Source organism: Dunckerocampus dactyliophorus, chromosome 4, assembly GCF_027744805.1.
Source record: "Dunckerocampus dactyliophorus isolate RoL2022-P2 chromosome 4, RoL_Ddac_1.1, whole genome shotgun sequence".
Taxonomy (NCBI): Eukaryota; Metazoa; Chordata; class Actinopteri; order Syngnathiformes; family Syngnathidae; genus Dunckerocampus; species Dunckerocampus dactyliophorus.
This window is the reverse complement of record NC_072822.1, coordinates 29855650-29881112: the sequence shown is the minus strand read 5'-3', so window position 1 is coordinate 29881112 and position 25463 is coordinate 29855650. Positions and strand designations below refer to the sequence as shown.

The window sequence follows — 25463 nt, the reverse complement described above, 5'->3', positions numbered from 1 at the left end:
CTCATTGGAGCTATTTTTTGCTGTTATCGGATTTATCGGTATGACATTATAATTCCTCATATCAGACCGATAATTATTTACTCAGGGTGCCCAATAATTATCCGACTGATAATTATCTGATAGTTAAAATCGTAATTTTTTTTCAGTTTTGGCATTTTTCCCCTATCAGCTGTCAAATAATGAATGGTTTTGGCTTTGTATTTACAACTGATGCCGTTCCTGGCACAGCCCTGGCCATTAATCCAACCCACAGCAGCAGCGTGTAGCAGTCTGTAGTTATAAGACTGTAATAAAAAGTCTAAAGAATAAGAAATAGTCCGTAGAAATGTGTGGATGAGCAGTGTGTTAGGTGGTGTCCCAGTTTCCATCACTGGGATTTAACAATCCAGTCTGTCCTCTTGGAGGATAAAGGCAAATGCAATCCCTGGCTGTAATCTGTTCCAAATCCTCTTAGCTCGCCATTGCTGTTCCAGGGCACTTCCGTGTCGTCTGACACAACATCCCAGGCAAGCAGCCCCCATCATCCACATTCTATCAGGCTGGGAAATAGTTGCACACATCATGTTTGGACTGCAGAAGTGACATTTGGAGTATCTGTGACGTCACGACTCCGTCTATCCTTGATTTTATATATGCTGAAATATATAAATCCTACCTTGAGCGCAAATCGTTAGGCCAGTGAAACAAAATCTATTCAATCAACACTTCACCTGAACTCACCCTAAATCCACATTGTCTCAAAATTGAACGTTTACTTTTTTTTTGCTAGTACAATTCCTCCTATAAAAATGTCAACATCATCAAAGATATTATCATTGTTACTGCACGTTTAATGTTGATTATATCAATGTTTTATGAACTCTTTAGCCACTCTCACGGAATAAAAGGCTCTATAACAACAAATGAGTGATGACTGCAGGCGTGGAAGAAATAGAATAGCCAAAGAATAATAAAAGACATCTTACTCTCTCCAACAACGGCTTTGAGTCCAGTGGGTGCCATGGTGGATCCTGATGCACGTTCACTTCTCAGCAGGACAAGTCCATTCCAAATCCACGCACGGTCAAGACGCTATCATCCACACAACACTGTGCATCCTGTTTGGATGACATTCAAAATAAAAGCAGGAACATTCGCTGACAGGGTAGGGGTGTCCAACTTTTTTCCACAAAGGCCACACACTGAAAAATTAAAAGAATGCAGGGTCCACTTTGATAGTTTGTAAATCAACCCACGCCAAGACATGCTTAGAAGTGATATCTATTTCAAGAAAAAACTATCTCAGCGTGATAAAAGTAGCCATTTTTATGCTTGAAAACGCTTCATGTAGGCAAAAAACAAAAAACAAAAAAAAACGTGATATTTGCTTAAATATTCAGATTATTTTTTACAAATAATATGCTGCATTCAAAACAGAAAACTGCATGATTTATTCATTAATATATTTTGGAAAAAAACTGACAGCATGACGCTGCGAAATGTTAAAGTGCAAAGTGGCGAGGGGTTACTGTACAGTGGTGTTTGCCCCCTTCCTGATGTATCGTTTTGCATGTTTGCCACACTTGTTTCAGACCATCAGACAAATTTAATTAGCTAATGACAACACAACTGAACACAAAATACAGTTTTTAATTTCAACATTTTATTATCAAGGGGAAAAAAATCCAAACCTACATGGACCTGTGTGAAAAAGTGATTGCCCCCCCGTTAAAACATAACTTCATCTTAACTGTGGTTTATCACACCTGAGTTAAATCTCTCGAGCCACACCTGATCTCAATCAAGAAATGACTTAAGACAAAATCTGTCCTTGACCAAAAATCACTTCTCTTTACTGCTCTCTGGTATGAGCATATCTGACGTGTTGTGTGGAGATATGGGTAATAACTATAAAAGTACACTCCACGCTAAATGGACTGCAAAAAAGATCACCTTGGATAATCCGTAATGCCGCATGTAGAGAACATACAAATCCTTTATTTTTTAAATCACAATTATTAAAATTAGCTGATCTAGTCAATTTTCAAACATCTACAATTATGCATAAAGCAAACAATAACCTGCTACCCAAAAATGTCATACAATACTTTCATCAAGAGAGGAGAAATATGATCTCAAAAACTAAACTTAAAACTCTTATATGCAAGAACAACGCTAAAAAACCACAGCATTTCAGTATGTGGAATCAAATTATGGAACGGATTGAGTAAGGAACTCAAAGCACAAAGATGAGAGATTTCAAGAAATAATAGAAGCAGTTCAAGTTTGCAAAATACAAGGAAGAAGAGTCTTGAACCTCTGTGTACAAAATGCTGTCTAATCACGACAACTCATTCCTCTTCACGCTTGTGAGTTTATTGTCAGTACTCATCTATTACTCCAACTGTGTTCTGTTAAGTCTATTTATACGGATTATTATTATATATGATTATTCATTATTATTTGATTGTGGAAAAACCTCCACAGTTATATTACCTTACCTTAATGCATTACCTTATCATTTTCCTATGTATTAACTGGTAAAGACCACATTTGGAATGCAGGAAGTGAACAATAAGTACTGTATAAGATGTGGAATGGATGGGGGGGGTAGGATTAAATAAGCTTTGCTTCTTCCTACTCCTTTTGGACATGTGGAACTGCAAAATGTACTCTGGTATGTATTCCATTTTAACTTGTATGCATGTTCAAATAAAATTAAACCGTTACCATGAATAGGACCTGCCTGACAAAGTGAAGTAGACCAAAAGATCCTCAAAAGCTAGACATTATGCAGAGATGTAAAGAAATTCAGTAGCAAATGAGAAAGAAAGTAATTGAGATCTATCAGTCTGGAAAAGGTTATAAAGCCATTTCTAAAGCTTTGGCACTCCAGCGAACCCCAGTGAGCGCCAACAACATCCAGACAACAGCAGACAACAGCACTTGCCTCAGTTAAGGCAGTGTTCATGACTCCACCATAAGAAAGACACTGGGCAGTGAAAGTTCCAAGACAAAAACTACTGGTGAACAAAAATAACATTATGGCTGGTCTCAATTTTGCCAGCAAACCCCTTGATGATACACAAAACCTTTGGGAAACTAGTCTGTGGTCTGACAATACAAAAGCTGAACTTTTTGGAAGGTGTGTGTCCCGTTACATCTGGCATAAAAGTAACACTGCATTTGAGAAAAAGAACATCATACCAACAGTAAAATATGGTGGTGGTAGTGTGATGTCTGGCGCTGTTTTGCTGCTTCAGGACCTGGAAGACTTGCTGTGATAAATGGAACCAAGAATTCTGCTTTCTACCAAAAAGTTCTGAAGGAGAATGTCCGGCCATCTGTTGGTGACCTCACACTGAAACCAACTTGGGTTCTGCAGCAGGACAATGATCCAAAACACACCAGCAAGTCCACCTCTGAATGACTGAACAAAAACAAAATGAAGACTTTGGAGTAGCCTGGTCAAAGTCCTGAGCTGAATCTTATTGAGATGCTGTGCCATGACCTTAAAAAGGCGCTTCATGCTGGAAAACCCTCCATTGTTGCTGAATGACAACAATTCTGCAAAGATGAGTGGGCCAGAATTTCTCCACAGCGCTGTAAGAGACTTATTGCAAGTTATTACAAACACTTGATTGCAGTTGTTGCTGCTAAGGGGGGCCCAACCAGTTATTAGGTTTAGGGGGCAATCACTTTCTTGGGACAACACTGAAGCAATCTCTCTCACACACACGCACACGCACACGCACACGCACACGCACGCATCTCTAGTTACAAACGAGTTCCATTCCTAAACTGTGATGTAAATTGCGTTTAGTTCCCCCTAATACGATAGCTGAATGAAGACCTACGTCACTCACACTGTGCACAGAACACATGAAGGACATATAAAACACAGCCGTAAAAAGGTGAATTACAAGAATGAAATAAACAGTAAAACAAAAAAACAATTCCTTCCTTTTTCCGTGTGGTTGTCTTGCAGGCTTGTCAGCAGGATGAAGTAGGATGTAGGAGAAGAATATTTTTTGCCTTCTCCTGAATCCGAGCTCACAGGGACCATGATCCTGGTCTGCCAGCCAAAAGACCGCTGCACTGCGTAGTTATTACAGTACTGTCACTTTCATAAGAGCAGATGCTTTCAAATGAAGCACCACACTAACATCCTGGCACGTCTTAGCCTGTCTCCGGACCTTTATTGGAGTGGACCAAAATCCCTGGGGATCATATAACTATTTCCCCCATTGTAGTACACATGACAGTAAAGACATCTGACATCTGGGCAAATGTATTATCTAATAAATACTGTATAAGATGGACAGTTGAAGATCAACGTGGCTTTTTCTATTTCATTTGGTTTTTCATTTGACCTTACAGATGAGAACATGGCTTCAAGGAAGTGAATGAAGGGCACAAATCTATGGTATTGGGCAGATCTGCCGCACTTAGATTTCCTGTAGTGGACTGCTCCATTCCATAGGCTCCAGCATACCCCCGCAACCCCAGTGAGGATAAGCAGCATAGAAGATGGATGGATGGACTGCTCCATTCCTGCCATAGTGAGTGAGCAAAAAGCTCCACGGGGGTGGGGATCCACTACGAGAAAGTTCATAAATCTTTGCACAGTTCTTCTACCTACCTTAGTCAACAACTACTGACTAACCAAACAACAACCATCCTTCAAATGTAGAATGTGTGCTGACAGAGAGATAAACAAAAATAATACACTACACAAAGTATGCGGCTAATTCATCCATTTTGTCCTTGGGCTTTTTAGGGAGGCCACGCCGCCCTTTCCCTCGCCCGCGTCCTCTTCTTGCACCTCCACCTCGGTGCATGGGGTGCCTCATGGTAGCATGTTTAATCTCCACAAGATCCTGGAAGACTGGATCACAGAAAACACAGCCGTTGTGTTGGGTCTCACCGGCAGGAAGTGGGGTGCGGGCCTTATTGAAGTCCACTGTGACCAGGGAAGCCTCACATGCATTGCAACTCCCTTGAGCAACCTACCGGAAAAGAAAAACATCAAGTGTTATGTGCTTTACGCTCACATGCACTGACAAACAGTCAGGTTTTTGGAAGGAGAAAATGTAAAACTCTAATAAAGATTTAAACAGAGTTGCAACAATGAATCGATGATTGATCAATGATCCAATTCATCGCTAACTATTTTGGTATTCAACAAATCTTTTTTTTTTCCATCCATCCATTTTCTATACCGCTTCATCCTCATTAGGGTCGCGGGGGCATGCTGGAGCCTATCCCAGCTGACTTCGGGCGACAGGCGGGGTACACCCTGGACTGGTCGCCAGCCAATCGCAGGGCACATATAGACAAACAACCATTCACACTCACATTCATACCTATGGACAATTTAGAGTCGCCAATTAACCTCACCTGCATGTTTTTGGGAATGTGGGAGGAAGCCGGAGTACCCGGAGAAAACCCACGCGCACACGGGGAGAACATGCAAACTCCACACAGAAATGCCCAGGGGAGAATCGAACCCAGGTCTTCCCGATCTCCAGGCTGTTCCTGTATTGGCCAACATGCTAACCACTAGACCACCGTGCGGCCCATCTTTTTTTTTATTTTTCTTTTTTTTTCTTTTTTTTTTTATATTTAAAAATGTTAAATACTCTGATTTTAGCCGCTCAAATGTGAAAATGTTTTACATTTTCTCAGTCATGTATGAAAGTACATCTTTGTGTTGAGGCAGAACACATATTGATATTTTACTCATATTCACACATGATGTATTAGCTTTGACCTTGGAAAACAGAGATGGACATCTTCGCCTCTTTTCTGCTTTATTGCAGACCAAACCACTAACTCTTTGTGTTTGCTTCATATTGATTTGGTCCGTTTTGGGCAGGGGCGTCCAAACTTTCCAGCGAGGGCCGCATATTGAAAACTGAAAGGATGCAAAGGGCACTTAGATATTTTTTTTAAACTATGCTAAGAATAAAAATAAGTGGTGAAAAAGCGTTTTATTAGTATAAACTTTGTATGAACTTTGCTCTTGGATCTTTTTAAAAAAAATATTTTTGCTGTTTTTTTCCCCCCAAAATATTTTAACTTTCTTCTTAAATAATCTTTGTACATTTTTTAGTAATATTATGACTTTATTCCTGTATTACTATATCTTTCCCAACCGAATTTTCCAAAAATGACTTTATTTTGTTTTGTGTTTCTCCTAATATTACGACTTATAAAACATAATGTCTTTTTTCTTTAATACGTTTTTCAACTCTGTTATTTTTCGTCATCATATTAAGAGTTTGTTCTTGTAAAATTGCAACTTTTTTCTCATTAGGATACAGTGTTCCCTCATTTATCATGGGGGATAGGCTCCCCAAATAGCCCGCAATAAGTGAAATCCGCAAAGTAGCTAACTTGATTTTTTTTTTGAATTATTTCCGTAATTTCCGGTGTATAAGCCGCTACTTTTTTCTTAAACTTTGAATCCTGCAGCTTATGCAGCGCTGCAACTAATTTCTGTTTTTTTTCCAAGCTTGTGACGTCTTCTATGAGAACTACCACTAATCACAAAAATTCTATGCTGCTCAGGAGCCAATGAGCAAACGGTAAGGCTTTCTTTGGCAGAAGCCAATCCCAAGTTACATTGTATCTCACGGCAAGCTTGCCAACCTATTGGAAATCACAGCTTTTGTGAGTTTCCACAAAGATCATAGTTGACTCCTGTCAGATAAAGAGCCCCTGAACTTGGTCCACATGGACTCGTGCACGCTGAAACATGTCAATTCATGAAGTGCACATGTGCGTCTTATCGTCTGGTGCGGGTTATGTAAGAACAAATCTGATTTTCTCTCTAAATTTGGTGGGTGTGGCTTAGACACCGGAAATTACGGTATGTTTTAAGGCTGTAAAACTCCCCACCATACACTTTTTCCGACAGGCATGAACATTTTCTCACATTTCTCTCAAACTTCAAATTCTGTTTGAATTTTAAAGAATCAACCTACTAGGTTGGACACAAGAAATGATTAAGTGATCCTCGCGTATTTCCCTCCTCTGACCATGCCTCGGCGTCCTGGCGCCGATTCACTGTAGTGTTTTTGTATCCTTTTTAAAATATATTGCTCCTGTCGTCGTATGTTTCTCCTCCTCTTCCTCCTCCTATTTGTTGCTTTGGTCACACTTTACAATAAGGTACACACAAATACAATAGTTACTTAGGAACTAATAAGAAACTAATGACTAAGGCACATACATTTAGACTAGTTACTTAGGAACTAATAAGAAACTAATGACTAAGGCACATACATTTAGACTAGTTACTTAGGAACTAATAAGAAACTAATGACTAAGGCACATACATTTAGACTACACTGAGGAACTAATAGGAAACTAATGACTAAGGCACATACATTTAGACTAGTTACTTAGGAACTAATAAGAAACTAATGACTAAGGCACATACATTTAGACTACACTGAGGAACTAATAGGAAACTAATGACTAAGGCACATACATTTAGACTAGTTACTTAGGAACTAATAAGAAACTAATGACTAAGGCACATACATTTAGACTACACTGAGGAACTAATAAGAAACTAATGACTAAGGCACATACATTTAGACTAGTTACTTAGGAACTAATAAGAAACTAATGACTAAGGCACATACATTTAGACTAGTTACTGAGGAACTAATAAGAAACTAATGACTAAGGCACATACATTTAGACTAGTTACTTAGGAACTAATAAGAAACTAATGACTAAGGCACATACATTTAGACTAGTTACTTAGGAACTAATGAGAAACTAATGACTAAGGCACATGCATTTAGACTACGTAGTTACTGAGGAACTAATAAACTAATGACTAAGGCACATGCATTTAGACTAGTTACTGAGGAACTAATAAGAAACTAATGACTACGGCACATACATTTAGAATAGTTACTGAGGAACTAATAAGAAACTAATGACTACGGCACATACATTTAGACTAGTTACTGAGGAACTAATAAGAAACTAATGACTAAGGCACATACATTTAGACTAGTTACTGAGGAACTAATAAGAAACTAATGACTAAGGCACATACATTTAGAATAGTTACTGAGGAACTAATAAGAAACTAATGACTAAGGCACATACATTTAGACTAGTTACTGAGGAACTAATGAGAAACTAATGACTAAGGCACATACATTTAGACTAGTTACTGAAGAACTAATAAGAAACTAATGACTAAGGCACATACATTTAGACTACACTGAGGAACTAATAGGAAACTAATGACTAAGGCACATACATTTAGACTAGTTACTTAGGAACTAATAAGAAACTAATGACTAAGGCACATACATTTAGACTACACTGAGGAACTAATAAGAAACTAATGACTAAGGCACATACATTTAGACTAGTTACTTAGGAACTAATAAGAAACTAATGACTAAGGCACATACATTTAGACTAGTTACTGAGGAACTAATAAGAAACTAATGACTAAGGCACATACATTTAGACTAGTTACTTAGGAACTAATAAGAAACTAATGACTAAGGCACATACATTTAGACTAGTTACTTAGGAACTAATGAGAAACTAATGACTAAGGCACATGCATTTAGACTACGTAGTTACTGAGGAACTAATAAGAAACTAATGACTAAGGCACATGCATTTAGACTAGTTACTGAGGAACTAATGAGAAACTAATGACTAAGGCACATGCATTTAGACTAGTTTCTGAAGAACTAATAAGAAACTAATGACTAAGGCACATACATTTAGACTAGTTACTGAGGAACTAATAAGAAACTAATGACTAAGGCACATACATTTAGACTAGTTACTGAGGAACTAATAAGAAACTAATGACTAAGGCACATACATTTAGACTAGTTACTGAGGAACTAATAAGAAACTAATGACTAAGGCACATACATTTAGACTAGTTACTGAGGAACTAATAGTAACTAAACTAATGACTAAGGCACATACATTTAGACTAGTTACTGAGGAACTAATAGTAACTAAACTAATGACTAAGGCACATACATTTAGACTAGTTACTGAGGAACTAATAGTAACTAAACTAATGACTAAGGCACATACATTTAGAATAGTTACTGAGGAACTAATAGTAACTAAACTAATGACTAAGGCACATACATTTAGACTAGTTACTGAGGAACTAATAGTAACTAAACTAATGACTAAGGCACATACATTTAGACTAGTTACTGAGGAACTAATAAGAAACTAATGACTACGGCACATACATTTAGACTAGTTACTGAGGAACTAATAAGAAACTAATGACTAAGGCACATACATTTAGACTAGTTACTGAGGAACTAATAAGAAACTAATGACTAAGGCACATACATTTAGAATAGTTACTGAGGAACTAATAGTAACTAAACTAATGACTAAGGCACATACATTTGACTAGTTACTGAGGAACTAATAAGAAACTAATGACTAAGGCACATACATTTAGACTAGTTACTGAGGAACTAATTAAGACCTAATGAGGAACTAATGGTTAGGGCAGTTACTGAGGAACTAAGGCACATCAATTTAGAGTAGTCACTGAGGAAGTAATGAAGAACTAATGAGTAACTACTGAGTAGTAGTTAGCGATAGGTTGGTTCGTTCCTCATTGACTACTGTAATTTAGTGTACCTTATTGTAAAGTGTTACAGCTGTTTTGTTTTTTTCACATATATCTTTAATATTTCAACATCATGCCACTAAACTAAGTTATTTTTCCTGATAATATTACAACAAAATGAACAATAACTTGTTACCCAAAAACGTCATACAGTATTTCTCTGTAAAAGAGGAGAAATATGACCTTAGAGGAAAATTAAACTTAAAACATTTATATGCAAGAACTACACTGAAATCCCACAGCATTTCAGTATGTGGAATTAAATTATGGAACGGATTGAGTAAGGAATTTAAACAATGTACAGAGATGAGCAAATTCACTTTACTCTTGTAAAATTACAGATTTTTCCATTATTGGTGTTGTTGTTTTAGTTTAGTTTTCTTGTTAAATGATATTTTAATTTAAATAAACTGCCGCAGGCTGCAAATGGCCCCCGGGCCGCACGTTAGAAAGCCCTGGTCTATGGACTAACCAATTACTCGATTAATCTAAACAACAAGCTTCAGATGAAACAACTATGAAACAAATAGTTAGTTGCAGCCCGAGACTCAAAGCGGGCAGACAAAAAGCTAGTTTGTTTATCCCAGCAGACAAATATTGCTTCCCTTTTTACTTGATTTCTCATATAAGTCCATCCAGAAAGAGGTAAGAGTCATCCCGTTCTTCAATAACTGAACCATGCAAGGCGATTAAAACAACTCTTTTTACAGTGATTAAAAAGAATTACTATACAGAACAAAGATATTTTCTGCTCCTCTTTTTTGCTCAGAAGAGGAGGAATATGTTGTTTCTTTTAAAACTTAGAATACGTTGTTGTGGAACATCATATTCATGGTACATCATCAAGAATCCTTGTGCAAAGAGTCGCCTGAGTGAGGCAATTATGAAACACCCACAATTACAATTGTAAAGAAAAAGAAGAACAAACCACTTAAAAAAGTAAGTATAGTGAGTATAATTTATAGTTACTTTCCCAACAAGTAATTTAATTGTTAACAGAATTCTACCTTCATAAATGTTATAAGTTACCAGTGAAAGTAATTGTTACTTTTTTGAAAAAGCTTGAAATATGTGAAAGAACAGCATAGAAAACCTGTTTAGGACCTTCTAAATATGTTTTTTTAAACATTATTAGATCCCTCTAGACATGAAATAACACCCCCATAATCACCTTTACATTCCTATTATCCAATATGGCCGACATAATAAGAGAACATAAGACATAATACAGCCTCACAAATGTTAGCAATCGGAAAGTTCCTTGTTGTAGTTTCTTTTATTTTTTTTTTTACTTCCGGGACTTCTTGTGGTGGCTAATGTAATGGAGCAAAGTTTTATTACCAGCCTTAACTTAACCTTAACAATAGGAGCACTCGATTCCAACACTGATCACAGCTCACTTGTCTCCTCCTCGTTCTCTCCCCCACAACTAACACTTCCTCCTTTCCGGCAAAGCATCAGTATTACAGCACCAACAGGTCATTACAGTAACATTACTGACACCTAGTGACCAGTGTAGAATACTACATATCAATGTATCTTTCAATGCACTTTCTGATTGTCTTATATTTGTATTTCAGTTAATTTAGTCTTTTTTATGCTTGAAAATGTTTAATTTAGGCCAAAAATAAGTCACATTTGCTCAATGCATATTTTTTTACTATTACAGTAATAGGCCGTATTCAACCACGAAACAGCATGATTTATTCATTAATATATACTGCTCCAAAAAATTAGAGGAACATTTCAAAAACACATCAGATCTAAACTGGGGGAAAAATGATCTTGAATATCTTTCCTGATAATAAGTGGGTGATGTATTAGTAACAAAATGATGCCACATAATTTGATAGAAATGAAAATGATCACCCTATAGAGGGGGGAAATCAAAGACACCCCAAAAATGAAAGTGAAAAAATGATGCAGCAGACTGGTCCATTTGGCTAAAATGTCATTGTAGCAACTCAAAATGATTCTCAGTAGTTTGTGTGGCCCCCACGTGCTTGTACGCATGCCTGACAACATCGGGGCATGCTCCTAATGAGACTACGGATGGTGTCCTGGGGGATCTCCTCCCAGATCTGGACCAGGGCATCACTGCGGTACCTGGACACATGGAGGAGATTCCAGGAGACAGGTAGTTACACCAGGAGAGCTGGACAGGGCCGTAGAAGGTCCTTCAACCCTCAGCAGGATCAGTATCTGCTCCTTTATGCAAGGAGGAACAGGATGAGCACTGCCAGAGCCCTACAAAATGACCTCCAGCAGGCCACTGGTGTGAATGTTTCTGACCAAACAATCAGAAACAGGCTCCATGCGGGTGGCCTGAGGGCCCGACGTCCTGTAGTGGGCCCTGTGCTCCCTGCCCAGCACGGTAGAGCTCGATTGGCATTTGCCATAGACCACCAGAATTGGCAACTACACCACTGGTGCCCTGTGCTCTTCACTGATGAGAGCAAGTTCAACCTGAGCACATGCGACAGACGTGAAAGGGTCTGGAGATGCCGTGGAGAACGTTATGCTGCCTGCAACATCATTCAGCATGACCGGTTTGGTGGTTGGTCAGTGATGGTCTGGGGAGGCATATCCCTGGAAGGACGCACAGACCTCTACAGGTTAGATAACGGCACCCTGACTGCTATTAGGTATCAGGATGAAATCCTTGGACCCATTGTCAGAACCTACGCTGGTGCAGTGGGACCTGGGTTCCTCCTGGTCCACGACAATGCCCGACCTCATGTGGCTAGTGTATGCAGGTAGTTCCTGGAGGATGAAGGAATTGATACCATTGACTGGCCCCCACGTTCACCTGACCTAAACCCAATAGAACACCTCTGGGACATTATGTGTAGGTCCATCCGGCGCCGCCAGGTTGCTCCTCAGACTGTCCAGGAGCTCATTGATGCCCTGGTCCAGATCTGGGAGGAGATCAAGATTCAAGAGATTCAAGAGAGTTTTATTGTCATGTGCATAGTAAAACAGCAGTTATACCATGCAATGAAAATCTTATTCTGTTCATTCTCCCAAGAAAAGAAAGAAAACAAATGAAAGAATAAGAACATAAGAAACATAAACACATAAACATATATACCAATAAATTAAGCAACAACAACAGAAGAGACATTAATACAAGTAAATAATACAAATAAATAAATAAATAAAGTGCTATGAGTGTGTGCGTGTGTTGCGTGCGGCGTGTGTGAGTGCTTCGTTGAGAAGCCTGATGGCCTGTGGGTAAAAGCTGTTTGCCAGCCTTGTGGTCCTGGACTTCAAACTCCTGTAGCGTCTGCCTGACGGTAGGAGTGTGAATAATGAGTGTTGTGGATGTGTGCTGTCCTTGATGAGGTTGTGTGTTCTTCGTAGGACTCTAGATTTATAAATGTCTTGCAGTGAGGGGAGGGCTGCCCCAACAAGCGCCTCCATCACTGTTTGGTACGGTAACTGTACAACACGTGATAGGAAGGCACTCCAGCGGGTGATCAAGACCTCACAGGGGTTTATGCGGCTCCTTTTCCCTTGTTCTTGGGTCGATGATCATCTCTTTAGTCTTATCTGTATTGAGAAGGAGATTGTTATCACGACACCAAGCTATGAGGTCCGCCACCTCTCTTCTGTATGATGTTTCAACACCACCAGTGATCAGGCCGATGACTGTAGTGTCATCCGCAAATTTAATGATGCTGGTGTTGTTCTGGGAGGCCACGCAATCGTAGGTGAAGAGCGTGTAGAGGAGCGGACTCAGCACACACCCCTGTGGGGTCCCAGTGCTCACAATTCTTGAGCTGGATGTGCGGTTGTGGACTCTGACTGACTGGGGCCTGCCTGTTAGAAAGTTAAACACCCAGTTACAGAGGGAGGGAGACAGGCCAAGTGTGAGGAGCTTATCTGTGAGTTTGTGGGGGCTGACTGTATTAAAAGCAGAGCTATAGTCTATAAATAGCATTCTGACGTATGTGTCCTGGCCCTGTAGGTGAGAAAGGGCTGTGTGGATGGCAGTGTTGACTGTATCATCCGTGGACCGGTTCTGGCGATATGCAAACTGTAGAGGGTCCACGGTTGCCGCCGGGATGCTCTTTTTGATGTGGGTCATGACTAATCTTTCAAAGCACTTCATAACAATAGGAGTGAGTGCTATAGGGCGATAGTCATCCCCCAGGACACCATCCGTAGTCTCATTAGGAGCATGCCCCCATGTTGTCAGGCATGCGTACAAGCACGTGGGGGCCACACAAACTACTGAGAATCATTTTGAGTTGCTACAATGACATTTTAGCAAAATGGACCAGTCTGCTGCATCATTTTTTCACTTTCATTTTTGGGGTGTCTTTGATTTCCCCCCTCTATAGGGTGATCATTTTCATTTCTATCAAATTATGTGTCATCATTTTGTTACTAATACATCACCCACTTATTATCAGGAAAGATATTCAAGATCATTTTCCCCCCAGTTTAGATCTGATGTGTTTTCAAAGTGTTCATCCATTTTTTGGAGCAGTATATTTTTGAAAAACCATGATAGAGAGTGAAGCCGCAAAATTCAAGCCACAATGTGGCGAGGAACGACTGTACCTGTATATCCTGTATTTGTTTATTCATTATACAACGTTTGGGCCCATTTTTTACTCTTGCGTTTATTCTTTCACTACTCAATAAGCTATATACGTAACACTATTAAGTTTATTTATCCTTTCCCTATCAGAAACTGGTAACCTGAGAAGATGGTAAACACAGGGAGCGAAGAGAATGTTGGTAATTGCTGAACTCTGGGAGTGAGTAGGATTTTTTTTTTTTTTTTTTTTTTTTACATAGCGCGCCTTCCTACTCCTTTTTGGACATGTTGAATTGTGCAGTACTTTTATTAAGCATGTTCAGAATAAACTGTCACAATTAGTAGTACCATTTTCTTGTAGTGCTTTGTAACTGCTCGAAAAATAACCTCGGTGTATTCTATTTATTTTGACATTGCATGTAACACCGTCATGGAGGAAAAAACAGATAATTAGCAATGATCTTACCTGTACTCTATGCGCATGTTCAAAGAAGTGAACAACTACATTGCACCTATTACAGGACATCTTCCATTTGGGCCCAGACGTTGGATCTAGCACCAAAACTCCACTGTCACACTCCACACACTGTCCAATACCCAAAGCGTTGAGAGAGTGCTGGCACGAAGGATGGGTGCACTCATTGCATCCTACATCTAGAAGAAAATCAGGAGAAAAAAACAACATGACATGGATTGGACCGCAATTTGAGTGCTGTTACATAAGCAAAATGAAAGACAAAATGTCTACAAATGTATCAAACCTTGAACGGTATAATTAAGCGTAGCACTTCATGCATCCATAACATTTCTAAAATGCCAAACTTCCCATTACTGACCATTTGCTTGTAACCTTCAATATGACGTTTCAACTCAGACTATATATCTTTCCGCTACATTGACCTGAGTACTCCTGATCTTGCCTATTTTTATAATTCCAACCTTGTTGAACTACCTTCATCAAGACCCACCTGTTTAAAATAGCCTATTCCACACGCAAACACTTTGTTCCATGTTGTTCTATTGTGCATCTCTAACATATTTCCTTTAATTCATTTGTTCTGGCTCTTGTTCTCTCTTCTGTACGGTGTCTGAATGCCCAGAAAGGAGCCTATCAATAAAATGTCTTATCATTATTCAAATACAGGATGTCTTGTCTATAAAGGTTCAGGATTTGATCCAGAGAATGACAACTTTTAGCTCAAATCAGCTCACTGAGTCTTCAGTAAATAAATAGCACATGCTCACTTTTTTTCATGTCCCTGAAAGGTGGTTTGCTGAAACAGTAGGGGCACAGTGGATAGCTTTTGCCTCGGGCCCCAGAGGTCCACAGCACAAGCTCAAAGTCATCCAGTGGACAGCGAAGTTCCTTGTACAACTTGATGGCTCCATTCTGGGGGAGACTATATGTCTCATCACAGTGGGAGCAGTGCAGGCGACTGGGTTTGGCCTGCAAGCACACGTTCAAGCGTGTCATGTGACAAATATTTTCTAACATCACAGAGTAGGCAAAAAGTAGTGACACTGTCACATGACTCCTGTGTTCAGGGTCACGGGTGAGCCCATCCCAGTCAATCACAGAGCCCGTGTTGACAAACAACCATTCAAACTCACATTCAAATTTAGGGACAATTTTGAATTAAATTGCACAAGATGGTGATTTTGAACTGATTTTCTATTTTCAGTAGAACAAACAGAAATTGCTAAATGGCCCAAATCAGCTGAACATTGATGCCGGAATTAGGGGTGTTAAATTATAGCCTTAATTGGGAATAATTAATTTGTCAAACATTAATCGTCATTTATGGCAGTTAATTGGTTCCAGACCCGACCTTGATAGGTGAATTTCCACCAATTTCACCTATTTATAAATGGAATATTTTGGTATTTAGAGCACAAAAAACCTGTTTACAACCTTCTAAATACGCTCTTTAACATTATTAGAGCCATCTAGACATGAAATAACACCCCTATAGTCACCTTTACACTCCTATCACACCCAATATAGTAGACATAGTAAGAGAAAATAGGACATATAAGTTGAGTTTTAGCATGGCGTGGGTTACAGCCGCAACAGTGGTCTGTGTTAGGGATTATTGCGTCTGTTGTGAGATCATTCAAACCTGCAATAAAAGCCTGTTGTTCCCATGATCAAGTCTGGTGCTTGTGCGTCTCACCCAACATTACAGTAACATGACTGACACCTACTGACCAGTGTAGAATACTACATATCATCACGTCTGAGTGCAGCAACTGAATGCCTATACTGTATGTGTATTTTACTTCATTTAGCTATTTTTATACTTGAAAATACTTCATTTAGGCAAAAAATACATTCCATTAGCTTCAATATGCATGTTTTGACTACTAATAGGCCGTATTCAACCACAAAACAGCATGACTTATTAATGTTTTTGAAAAACTGTTATAGAGTGAAGCCACGAAAATTCTAACCACAAAGCAGTGAGGGATTTAGTCATTTAAAGTATTTAGTGCATTATTTTTAAAAATTGTGTTAACCTAATTTTTAATCTCTAACTTTACTGCTTCTGTACGCAAGTTGCCTTTTATAAAAATACATTTTTATGAGATGGGCTTCTTGTGCTTGAGTTGTTGGTGTGGGAAACGAATGATCAATCACACCCTGAAGTGGACATTGATGTTATTGTGGGCTTGTATAGTATCAGCTGCCTCCCATTGTGGTAAGGAGGGCAAGGTGAGGAGCGATAAGTAGCAGAAAGGAAACAGAAAAATGGAGGAGCATGTGAGAGTTGCCGGTCCAATGAATGGGAAATGTACATTTCAAAAATGCCCTCACGGCACCATTGATAAATGCAATGATAAATGCCTTCTTTGTAAGAAGGAGTTTGCTTGTCAATGAAGCAGCTCAAGTTTAGCCTACACATCAACGTAAAGCTCCCAGTCGCGAGTTCAGCCACAGCTACTGTTAGCAGTAACGACGTAGACAACAAGCAAAGACGAGCCATAGCAAAGCCAAATCATGGCCAAAAAGCCAGTATTCAACCACAAAACAGCAAGATTTATTAATTCAAACATTTTTGATAACGCAAAGCTGCGAAATTTGAACCGCAATGTGGCGAGGGACGACTGAGTTAGATAGATAGATACTTTATTGATCTTCAAGAGAAATTCACATTTTTGCAGCAGCTCTGCAAAAATGTTAAAAGTTTAGAACACAAATGTTTTTCAGTTTTCAAAAAAATAAAAATGGGACTAAGCAATATTTGAAAACAATTGGAATTTTTTTAACCATTTTAACCATTATTCTCTTCTTTGTCTTGTATCCTCTTAATGAGCAACCTGTGTTAACATTTAAAAAACTCCAAAGGAGTGAGTGCCTCACCAGCCACAAACCTCAACCGTCACTGTCACTAAAAAACAGCAAAGTCTTTTTATTGTCCACGACTGTGACTCAGTTCAGTTTTCTTTCACCAGGCTTCTAAGGTCCTTGACACTGAAGAGCTTCACTAAATAGAAATGACTCATTCATTCACAACATGTCCAAGTCAACAAATGACGACTAAAGCTACTTTAAATTCTAACAGAATGAATTCATTCATTCCAACAAAAGTCATGTTATCATGTCATTCATATGGAGATGTCAATGAAGTGGTTTGGCCTCAGCACATCATTTCAATGGGTGCATGCATGCTGCATGTTTCACAGCTGATTTACATTCACACAGACATTCCATTTGGTAGCTTTAAGGGAAATGTGACAAAAACACCAGACAAAAGTATAAAACTACTTGTATTAGACGGATTAGAAATGATGGAAGACACTAAAGTAATTACTTCAAACTGCATTTATGACTTACTGTAATTTGCAGTGTATAAAATCCGCTATCACCAGTGGGTTTCGAAAGGCTGGCGTGATGAAGAGGACAGGCCAAGCTAGAGGGCTAATTTGCCTCAAGGAGAAAGTGACACCGAGAGCGACAACGACAAAGAGAGAGACTGACAGTGTGTGTCGACGGAATTATGAGGCTTTCAATTCTGATGCTGAAGCTTTACTTCGCAGCAGGAGAATGTAGACGTAGATTAATGACATTTCCGATTCCACCCACTCAACACCGTTTGGAAGAAAATATTTATTTAATCCAAAGTTTAAAAAACTCTTTCTGAGCAACATCTTTCTGTGTACTAAATATCCCATGTTACAACGTAGATGCCTGCGGCTTATAGACCGGTGTATAATATCAGGAATTACGGTAGTTGGCTATTGTGCAATGATACCTCTTGCAACTGGCTTACGTAAAAGCAGCGAGACTCAAAACAGACTGTAAAAAGACAACTAATTTAGATGAAGATTTATATAAGTGTAATCGTGCTTACCTGGATGAATTTCATGAACCGGTGGCACTTCCCACAGCGAGACAATGGCTTTCCTGCTGCAGCAATTGGCGAAAATGAGACTTCCATCAATTGATCCATACCTGCAAATGCAGACCAGACATATGTGGTATATACAGTATATACACATTTATACACACACACACACACACACACACATATATATCCTTGTTCCTCCTTGCACAAAGGAGCCGATACCGATCCTGCTGAGGGTTGAAGGACCTTCTACGGCCCTGTCCAGCTCTCCTGGAGTAACTACCTGTCTGCTGGAATCTCCTCCATGCGTCCAGGTACCGCAGTGATGCCCTGCCCCAGGGGCGTAGGCCTGACCGCCAGAAGCTCGCCATCGTGCCCCTACTCCAGGCCTGGCTCAAGAGGGGGGCCCCGCTGATCCGCGTCCGGGCAAGGGACAACGTGGTCCAATGGTTTGTTTCATCATAGGGGTCTATTGAGCCACTCTTTGTCTGGTCCCTCATCGAGGACTTGTTTGTAATGGGTAACCCTACCAGGGGCATAAAAACCCCCGACAACTTAGCTCCTAGGATCATCGGGACACGCAAACTCCTCCACCACGATAAGGCGGTAGCTCAGGGAGGAGTTATATCTTTAATGTGTCCCATCAAACTGAATGGTGTACCTGGTGCATCACAGTAATGTAATGTCCATTGTTAGGAAAATTACTTTCAAATAATTTTTATAGTTACTTGTTACGTTCCCTAAAATTGAATTGAATTAGTAAGGTACTTCGTAGTTAGCATAGAAATTAATTACAGTCGTCCCTTTTTTATTGCAGTGAATTGGTTCCAGACCAGATCGCAATAAGCGAATTTCCGCAACGTAGGATTCAATATTAATAAGTGGAATATTTTCGTAGTTAGAGCATAAAAAAAGACTTTATGACTTTCTAAATACAGTATTTACCATTATTAGAGTCCCGTAGACCCCTGTGGTCACCTTTACACTGTTATTATTCTTTGTTTACACCACACTGCTAATGCGCAGGCAAATTGTTTGCTTTAAACCTAAGAATGGGTTTCAAACAGAGTGGGTAAGAAGGACAAAGTAAGGAACCAAAAACTTCTACACAGTGTGAGAGGAGAACCTTTTTTTACTGTCATGTCGAACGTGCCATGGCTGAAAACATGCACTGTGAAGGTAATGTAATCTAATGTCATGCTTCATCAATGTTTTGTGTCATTACTAGAGCCTGAACGATTTATTAGCGGCCCGATTAATAAGGCCGATGTTGCTCCCTTCCTGCGTGTCTCTGCTGCTCGCTCCCTGCATGTGTACCTGGCCCCGCCCCCTCACACACAGAGAGAGCAGCGTTCTTGCTCTGCGGCTCTCTCAGTCAGTCCGCTGCAGGAGGAGACGACTGGAACTGAACACTGACTGAAAAAAATAAACAGCATTTTTTTTGCACCATGGTATTAACAGTACACTTTAGTGCCTCGCTGTCAGGGCCCATCAAGGAGAACATTCTAGTTTTCACGCAAGTTTTAGAGAGTGCATTACAGCGCTTTAACGTCGTATAAGTTGCATCTCTGTGAGATAAACATAAATGCAACTGTTAATTCACATGTCCACCATTATCTAAGACTATTATACAGAGTTCTGAAGTGAAATAAAGATATATGCAGATATACACAGCATCCCACTTCACTTCATACTTGCATGCAGGATTTCCACAGGCTCATACATTCATTCACAAGTTAATGTCTTCATTCAAATCATTTTGAAAATGTTCCAAGTAATGTATTTACTTGTAATTTGATAATATTGCATGTGTTGAAAGCAGCTCCACTGTAACATAAAATGTCGTTTAGTCCCTTGTATAAAGTCTAGTGAGATGACGCATGTTTTGATTATTTCTTATTTTGTTTGTAGTCAACTTTTTTTTCAGTTTTTAATATTTTGTTTTTTTTAATTTGTTTTTGAGGTGTTTGCAAATACTCAGTGACTGCAGATAGTCATAATTCACATTGATAAGATGTTTTTGTGAGTAAGCCTTTTATAAACACATCATGTATTAGTTTAAAAAAGATCTCACATTAGCTGATTATGGATTATTATCACTTCCAGCCCAATGCAGCCACTTGTTTTTATGCTCAACTATAGTATCAAATTCTAGGCTAATTACCAAAATGCACTAAATGTATGTACTGTATTTTAATTTGACAGGCAGAAGGGAAGCGTAAAGTGTGGACGCGTTACATTAGATTGAACATGTGAAGTGTGCAAGTTAGCCAGGGCTCCAGCACCAGCAAAGCAAAGAACACTACAAATATGTGGCAACACTGAAAAGTAAATCACAAAGAGGCATGCATCCTTATGTTGACAGTCTTAATAATTAAACTTCCTTATTTTCATTTAGTAGTCTTCTGCTTCTTTGTGTTGAATTATATATTTATTCTAATTATATATTTATGTTCACGTACAATATATATCCTGTGTATATCAATGCTCTTATTTTATATATTGGCCGATATATCGGTTATTGGCCAATATATCGGATGTCAGCTTTTTTCAGCCCATAATATTGGTAGTGACATCAGCTCCAAAAATCCCATATTGGTCAGGCTCATTAATGACGCCAGTGACCAGATTACTACATATGACTTGTCTTTCAATATATTCAATATTAGTCAACCGCAAAACAGCAATCATTTATTAAATAATAGGAAACTGCTATAGAGTGAGAGAGCGATGTTCAAAGTGTGGTGTAGCGAGGGACAACAGTATTGCGTTAGTTATTAGAAAAAGCTTCAAATATGTGTAAGAATTGGGATTTGGTTTTGTCGTGGTTTTAAAAGATTTGAGTTTATCACAACAAATGTGTGCAAACACTTTGCTGTGGTACATAATATATACTTAATATATACTTATTATCTGTCACATCAATGATATTGAAGTCGTGTTTTTACTCACATCCTGAAATGCACACACCTGGCTCACCATTGTTGCATCGAGTTCTCTTGTGTGGCTTACAGATGTGATGTTCGCAAAAGAGTTGAATCTTTTGCAAGACTCTGAATCAGTTATCATCATCATTGACTTTAAAGAAGTGTTCAAAAGACTCGACTTATGCGCGAACGTCACATCTCAATAGGCGAGCGGATGATAGAAGAGCGAATGACAGCTGTTTGATATCAGCTGCATTACCGTAAATTCCCGTCTATAAGTCGCTACTTTTTTCACACGCGTTGATCCCTGCGGTTTCAACAATGATGCCTAAAAGAACTACATGATGCTTAGAGTGCAGATTCAAAAGTAGTGAATTGGAGTAGTCAAGTGGACACTATCACTTTTTGAACTTTTATACAACGATCATGTTTTGATCTGACAAATTTCGGTACGTTTGATAAAGCGTAGAATTACTACAGCTTCTGCTTGGACTGCTTGGGCCGTGGCAGATGTTGAACTCCGATGAAAAAAAGCGTCTCATCGTCAATTCTAACGAGTGATGCTTGGAACGATTGCAAGGTTTAATGTGTGTTTTTGTGTATATCATGGACACCTGTGGCTTTATAGACAAGTGTGGCCTATATAAGTACATTTTTTTTCTCTTTAAAATTGGTGGGTGCAGCTTACATGCAGATTCACTAAATAGTCCGGAATTTACACTGTTAATCCCAACACTGGGAATACCAGCGTTTAAATTCACTAACCCTAATTGTTTTAACAATACAGCATAAATTCATTGATTTATTAAAAAATAAAAAATAATTCACGGACCCCCCCAATTTATGGCTCACTGATCCCTGGGGGTCCCCAAACCCCCATTTGAGAATCTCGGCTTTAACAGACATAGTGCTCCCTCATGATCAAATCCGTTATCGGTTTATGTCAACTAACTACGTAATCAGTGACCACCCCCCAAATTGTTGCAAACTTACCAGAGACATAATCCACAAAATAGTGAAACTTCCTCTTGAAGATGTCCAATGCATGCTGCAGTACTTGCTGGAAGTTGGCCTTCCCAAGTGCAATGAGATTAAGTTGCTTTTCAACGGCACTTCGAATGGTGGGCAGGACCAGCTCTGCATCTGAAAGACACGCCCATGTGCAGTTCACATTTCAAATCATGAAACTCGTGAATTCCATGGATTTGACTAATATCAAGTCTGAAGACTATCAAGAGCAATATAACACTATGTGCAGCTGCAGCATGATGATGGCTGAGAAATTGACTGCAATTTTAACCTGCAAGGAACAAGCTGTTACAGTATACAAAAGTGGCAGGTAGTATATGTAAGTTCCTTTTTGGCTGAAGTGCAGCATTAATAATTCCATGTAGTCTATTTACGTCAGGACTGTCCAGGGAAGTCCCTTTGACAGATCAGCTTTTTGTAGTTACTTTATGCCTTTTTGATCAATTTTTCCACTTCTGCTGGGTTTCTGTTTATTTTATTTCTGCAATGAACCACTTTCCAAAGATGGCCCCTGGGCCACTCTTTGGTCACCCATGCGTGTTTCGCTAGGAAGGGGAGGTGCTGCCAGGCAACGAAAAGTCTGACCAAGCTCAGCCTTCTTAGCTCTGGTTGGTTTGCATTGTGGATGGGTTTATACAGATTTCAGACATGCATTGCACTGCAATACTTCTGCATATCGAGGTGGATACGTCACCTTTGGACACCGCTTGTATTTAATTACCAAATACATGCATGGACCATGAAACACTTCCCTGTATTTCACTTTTAATGGGCACCCCGACCCGCTAAATATAGTGACCATGTTGCTAAATTGTCACCACCAATCTCTTCTACGTATGAGGTGTGTTATCAAGTGGAATTGATCGCTACAGCGCCATTATTAATGAAGCAAGACACCCACTTAACCCTTTATCATCCAATACATCACCATCAATACTTATTACAGTTCCATTTAATTCTAGTATTTACTGTTTTATTACTGTATTGTTTTTCTTTTTCTTAAAAGTAAATTTAATATCTCTTCTCATCTCGTAGGCCCAATCTCGTGTATTGTCTTGTCTCTTGAATTGATGTGTCTCGTGACACCCCTACAAATAATGCACTTTTGATTATGACGTACAGTGACAGGCAGAACAATGAAATGCTCTTCCACTAGATGGCAGAACTTACATCATGAACCTGAATATCCACCTGTTGCCATTCATACAAGAGAATAAGTCATGGCACTCTTGGTGCTAGATTCTAATGTAAAATATGTGCCTTGACTCAATAACAAAGGTTGGGAAACACTGCATTATCCAAGCATTACATGTACCACAACACAAAGGAAAAGCGTGACATACAGTATGCACTACTATGAGGAAAGATACCAATCTTATAGTAGCCGTGAACAAGGACTATGCCCAGGTTGGTTGGCTTCAACTTGCGTCCATTCTCAACTGTCACATAGTGCCTTTGGCAGATGTTGTTAATGTGGACAGGGATGCTGGCATCAGTGCCTGCAGGTGCAAAAAAAAAAAAAGTCAAACACGTGTGTATGAAAGTTGCTTTTGTCTACAATTGTCTTCACAGCCTTCCCAGTGGTATAAAGGGAAAGCAGCAAGCAAATGCACACAAAGGCCACTTTAGTCTGCTGGGTTTTAATATTGAAGTAAAAATATATTGTTGTATTATTAAATGTGCTGTCTGCCTTGGTTAGGTTACTGCATTGGAAGTGCTAACTTTCCAAGTGTATATTCTACCCTCTTCCTGCTGCGACACTGCAAGACACGCTCTAAATAACACACACACACATGCGCATTAGATATGTTTGTTGTCAGCTTTTGATAGCAATTTGGCTAAGTTTAGCTATACAGTAGTGCGGAGGAGTACCAATGCCATGTTTCTCCATGAGAGTGATAAGTTCAGCCTCAGTTAAGAAGTCTGGAGGGGTAGTCTGCTTTTCCACCAGCTTGATCTCGTCTACTGTAAAAATGTCTCCATTCTGACAGACAGGCAAGGCTTCCTCCAAAGGGATACCCTGCCATGGCATCACAGCTGTGTAACCTGGAAATAAAACACATTTGACCCCTTTGTTACTAGAAACAAAAAAACAACAACATACAATTAAACAAAAAATGCAGAAAATTACAGTGGAACCTTTGTTTTCTAATGTCCTAGTTAAAAATAATAAATAAATTGCCAAGATTTTGCCACGGTTCTCATACACTTTCTTGGTTATCGTACAATATTGCGTATCCGTTGAATCTTGTAGTATTAACTCATTCAATATCAAAAACGTAGTTATACTGTACGTTTTTATAAACACAAACACCCGATGCCTTCAATGTATTTATTATTTTTTTATGTTTTTTTTAGCAAGTGGCTAACAATGCAACTCCTCACCAATGGATTACGCTTGAGAACAATTTTAATGCCATAAAAACGGCCAGAAGGTGGCAGAAGTGCATTTGATAAGAGCTCGGCAGGTATCACCAGATACCTGATATAAAAAATAAATAAAAATAATTTTTTTTTTGTGTTTTTTAAGTTGTGGTATAGTTGTTTAGACATTTGAGCCGTCACAAAAGCAAAAAATATGTGTGTCAAAGTGACAGTTATGCTTGAAATATATCTTTTCACAAAAAGCTGGTTTTCTCCCTTGTCTAGTTGGCAACTGATATTTACCTGAAACTTACCTGTTCTACTGCTGATTACTAAAGAACGGAACAAACTTTTTTTCAAAGACACGAGTCTAATCTTTCTTTTGGTAGATTCCATGTTCATATAGCCATAAAACACATATTCTGTGTGCCTTGAAAGGTCAGTCAAAATCATGTAAAATGGCACCGTACTGAAGGTGTTGTCTTTTGAAAAATGGCTGAAATTTAATGAGTTGATAAAGATTTGGATGCACTACTTCCAGCATTGCTTGTTTATATTCAGTCCTCTTGGATCACACACCCAACTGCAAATCTGGTGATACTTAGTTG

General features: G+C 39.1%; 2 protein-coding genes across 10 annotated transcripts in view; both read right to left on the bottom strand.

Moving 5' to 3' along the window:
* Positions 1-1167, bottom strand: part of stxbp1b (syntaxin binding protein 1b) — a 45723-nt gene extending 44556 nt beyond the window's left edge. The window contains exon 1 of one of the 5 annotated variants that reach the window (XM_054773665.1): positions 966-1167. In XM_054773665.1, the coding sequence (XP_054629640.1) occupies positions 966-1002 (37 nt within the window). In that variant the 5' untranslated portion in view covers positions 1003-1167. The remainder of the gene's footprint in view (positions 1-965) is intronic. The other 4 variants (XM_054773662.1, XM_054773664.1, XM_054773661.1 and 1 more) reach the window with 4 other exon arrangements.
* Positions 1168-1489: 322 nt separating this feature from the next.
* top3b (DNA topoisomerase III beta) overlaps positions 1490-25463 on the bottom strand; it is a 59486-nt gene continuing 35512 nt past the window's right edge. The window contains exons 12-19 of one of the 5 annotated variants that reach the window (XR_008570046.1): positions 24364-24537; positions 23862-23990; positions 22456-22605; positions 18542-18642; positions 15435-15636; positions 14656-14843; positions 12326-12558; positions 8826-12229 (exon numbers count right to left, since the gene is read on the bottom strand). Coding sequence is in view for 4 of the 5 variants with exons in the window: in XM_054773294.1 (XP_054629269.1) it covers positions 4710-4988; positions 14656-14843; positions 15435-15636; positions 18542-18642; positions 22456-22605; positions 23862-23990; positions 24364-24537 (1223 nt within the window). In the remaining variant the exon portion in view is untranslated. Of the gene's footprint in view, positions 4989-8824; positions 12559-14655; positions 14844-15434; positions 15637-18541; positions 18643-22455; positions 22606-23861; positions 23991-24363; positions 24538-25463 lie in introns of those variants that run through there. The other 4 variants (XM_054773295.1, XM_054773294.1, XM_054773297.1 and 1 more) reach the window with 4 other exon arrangements.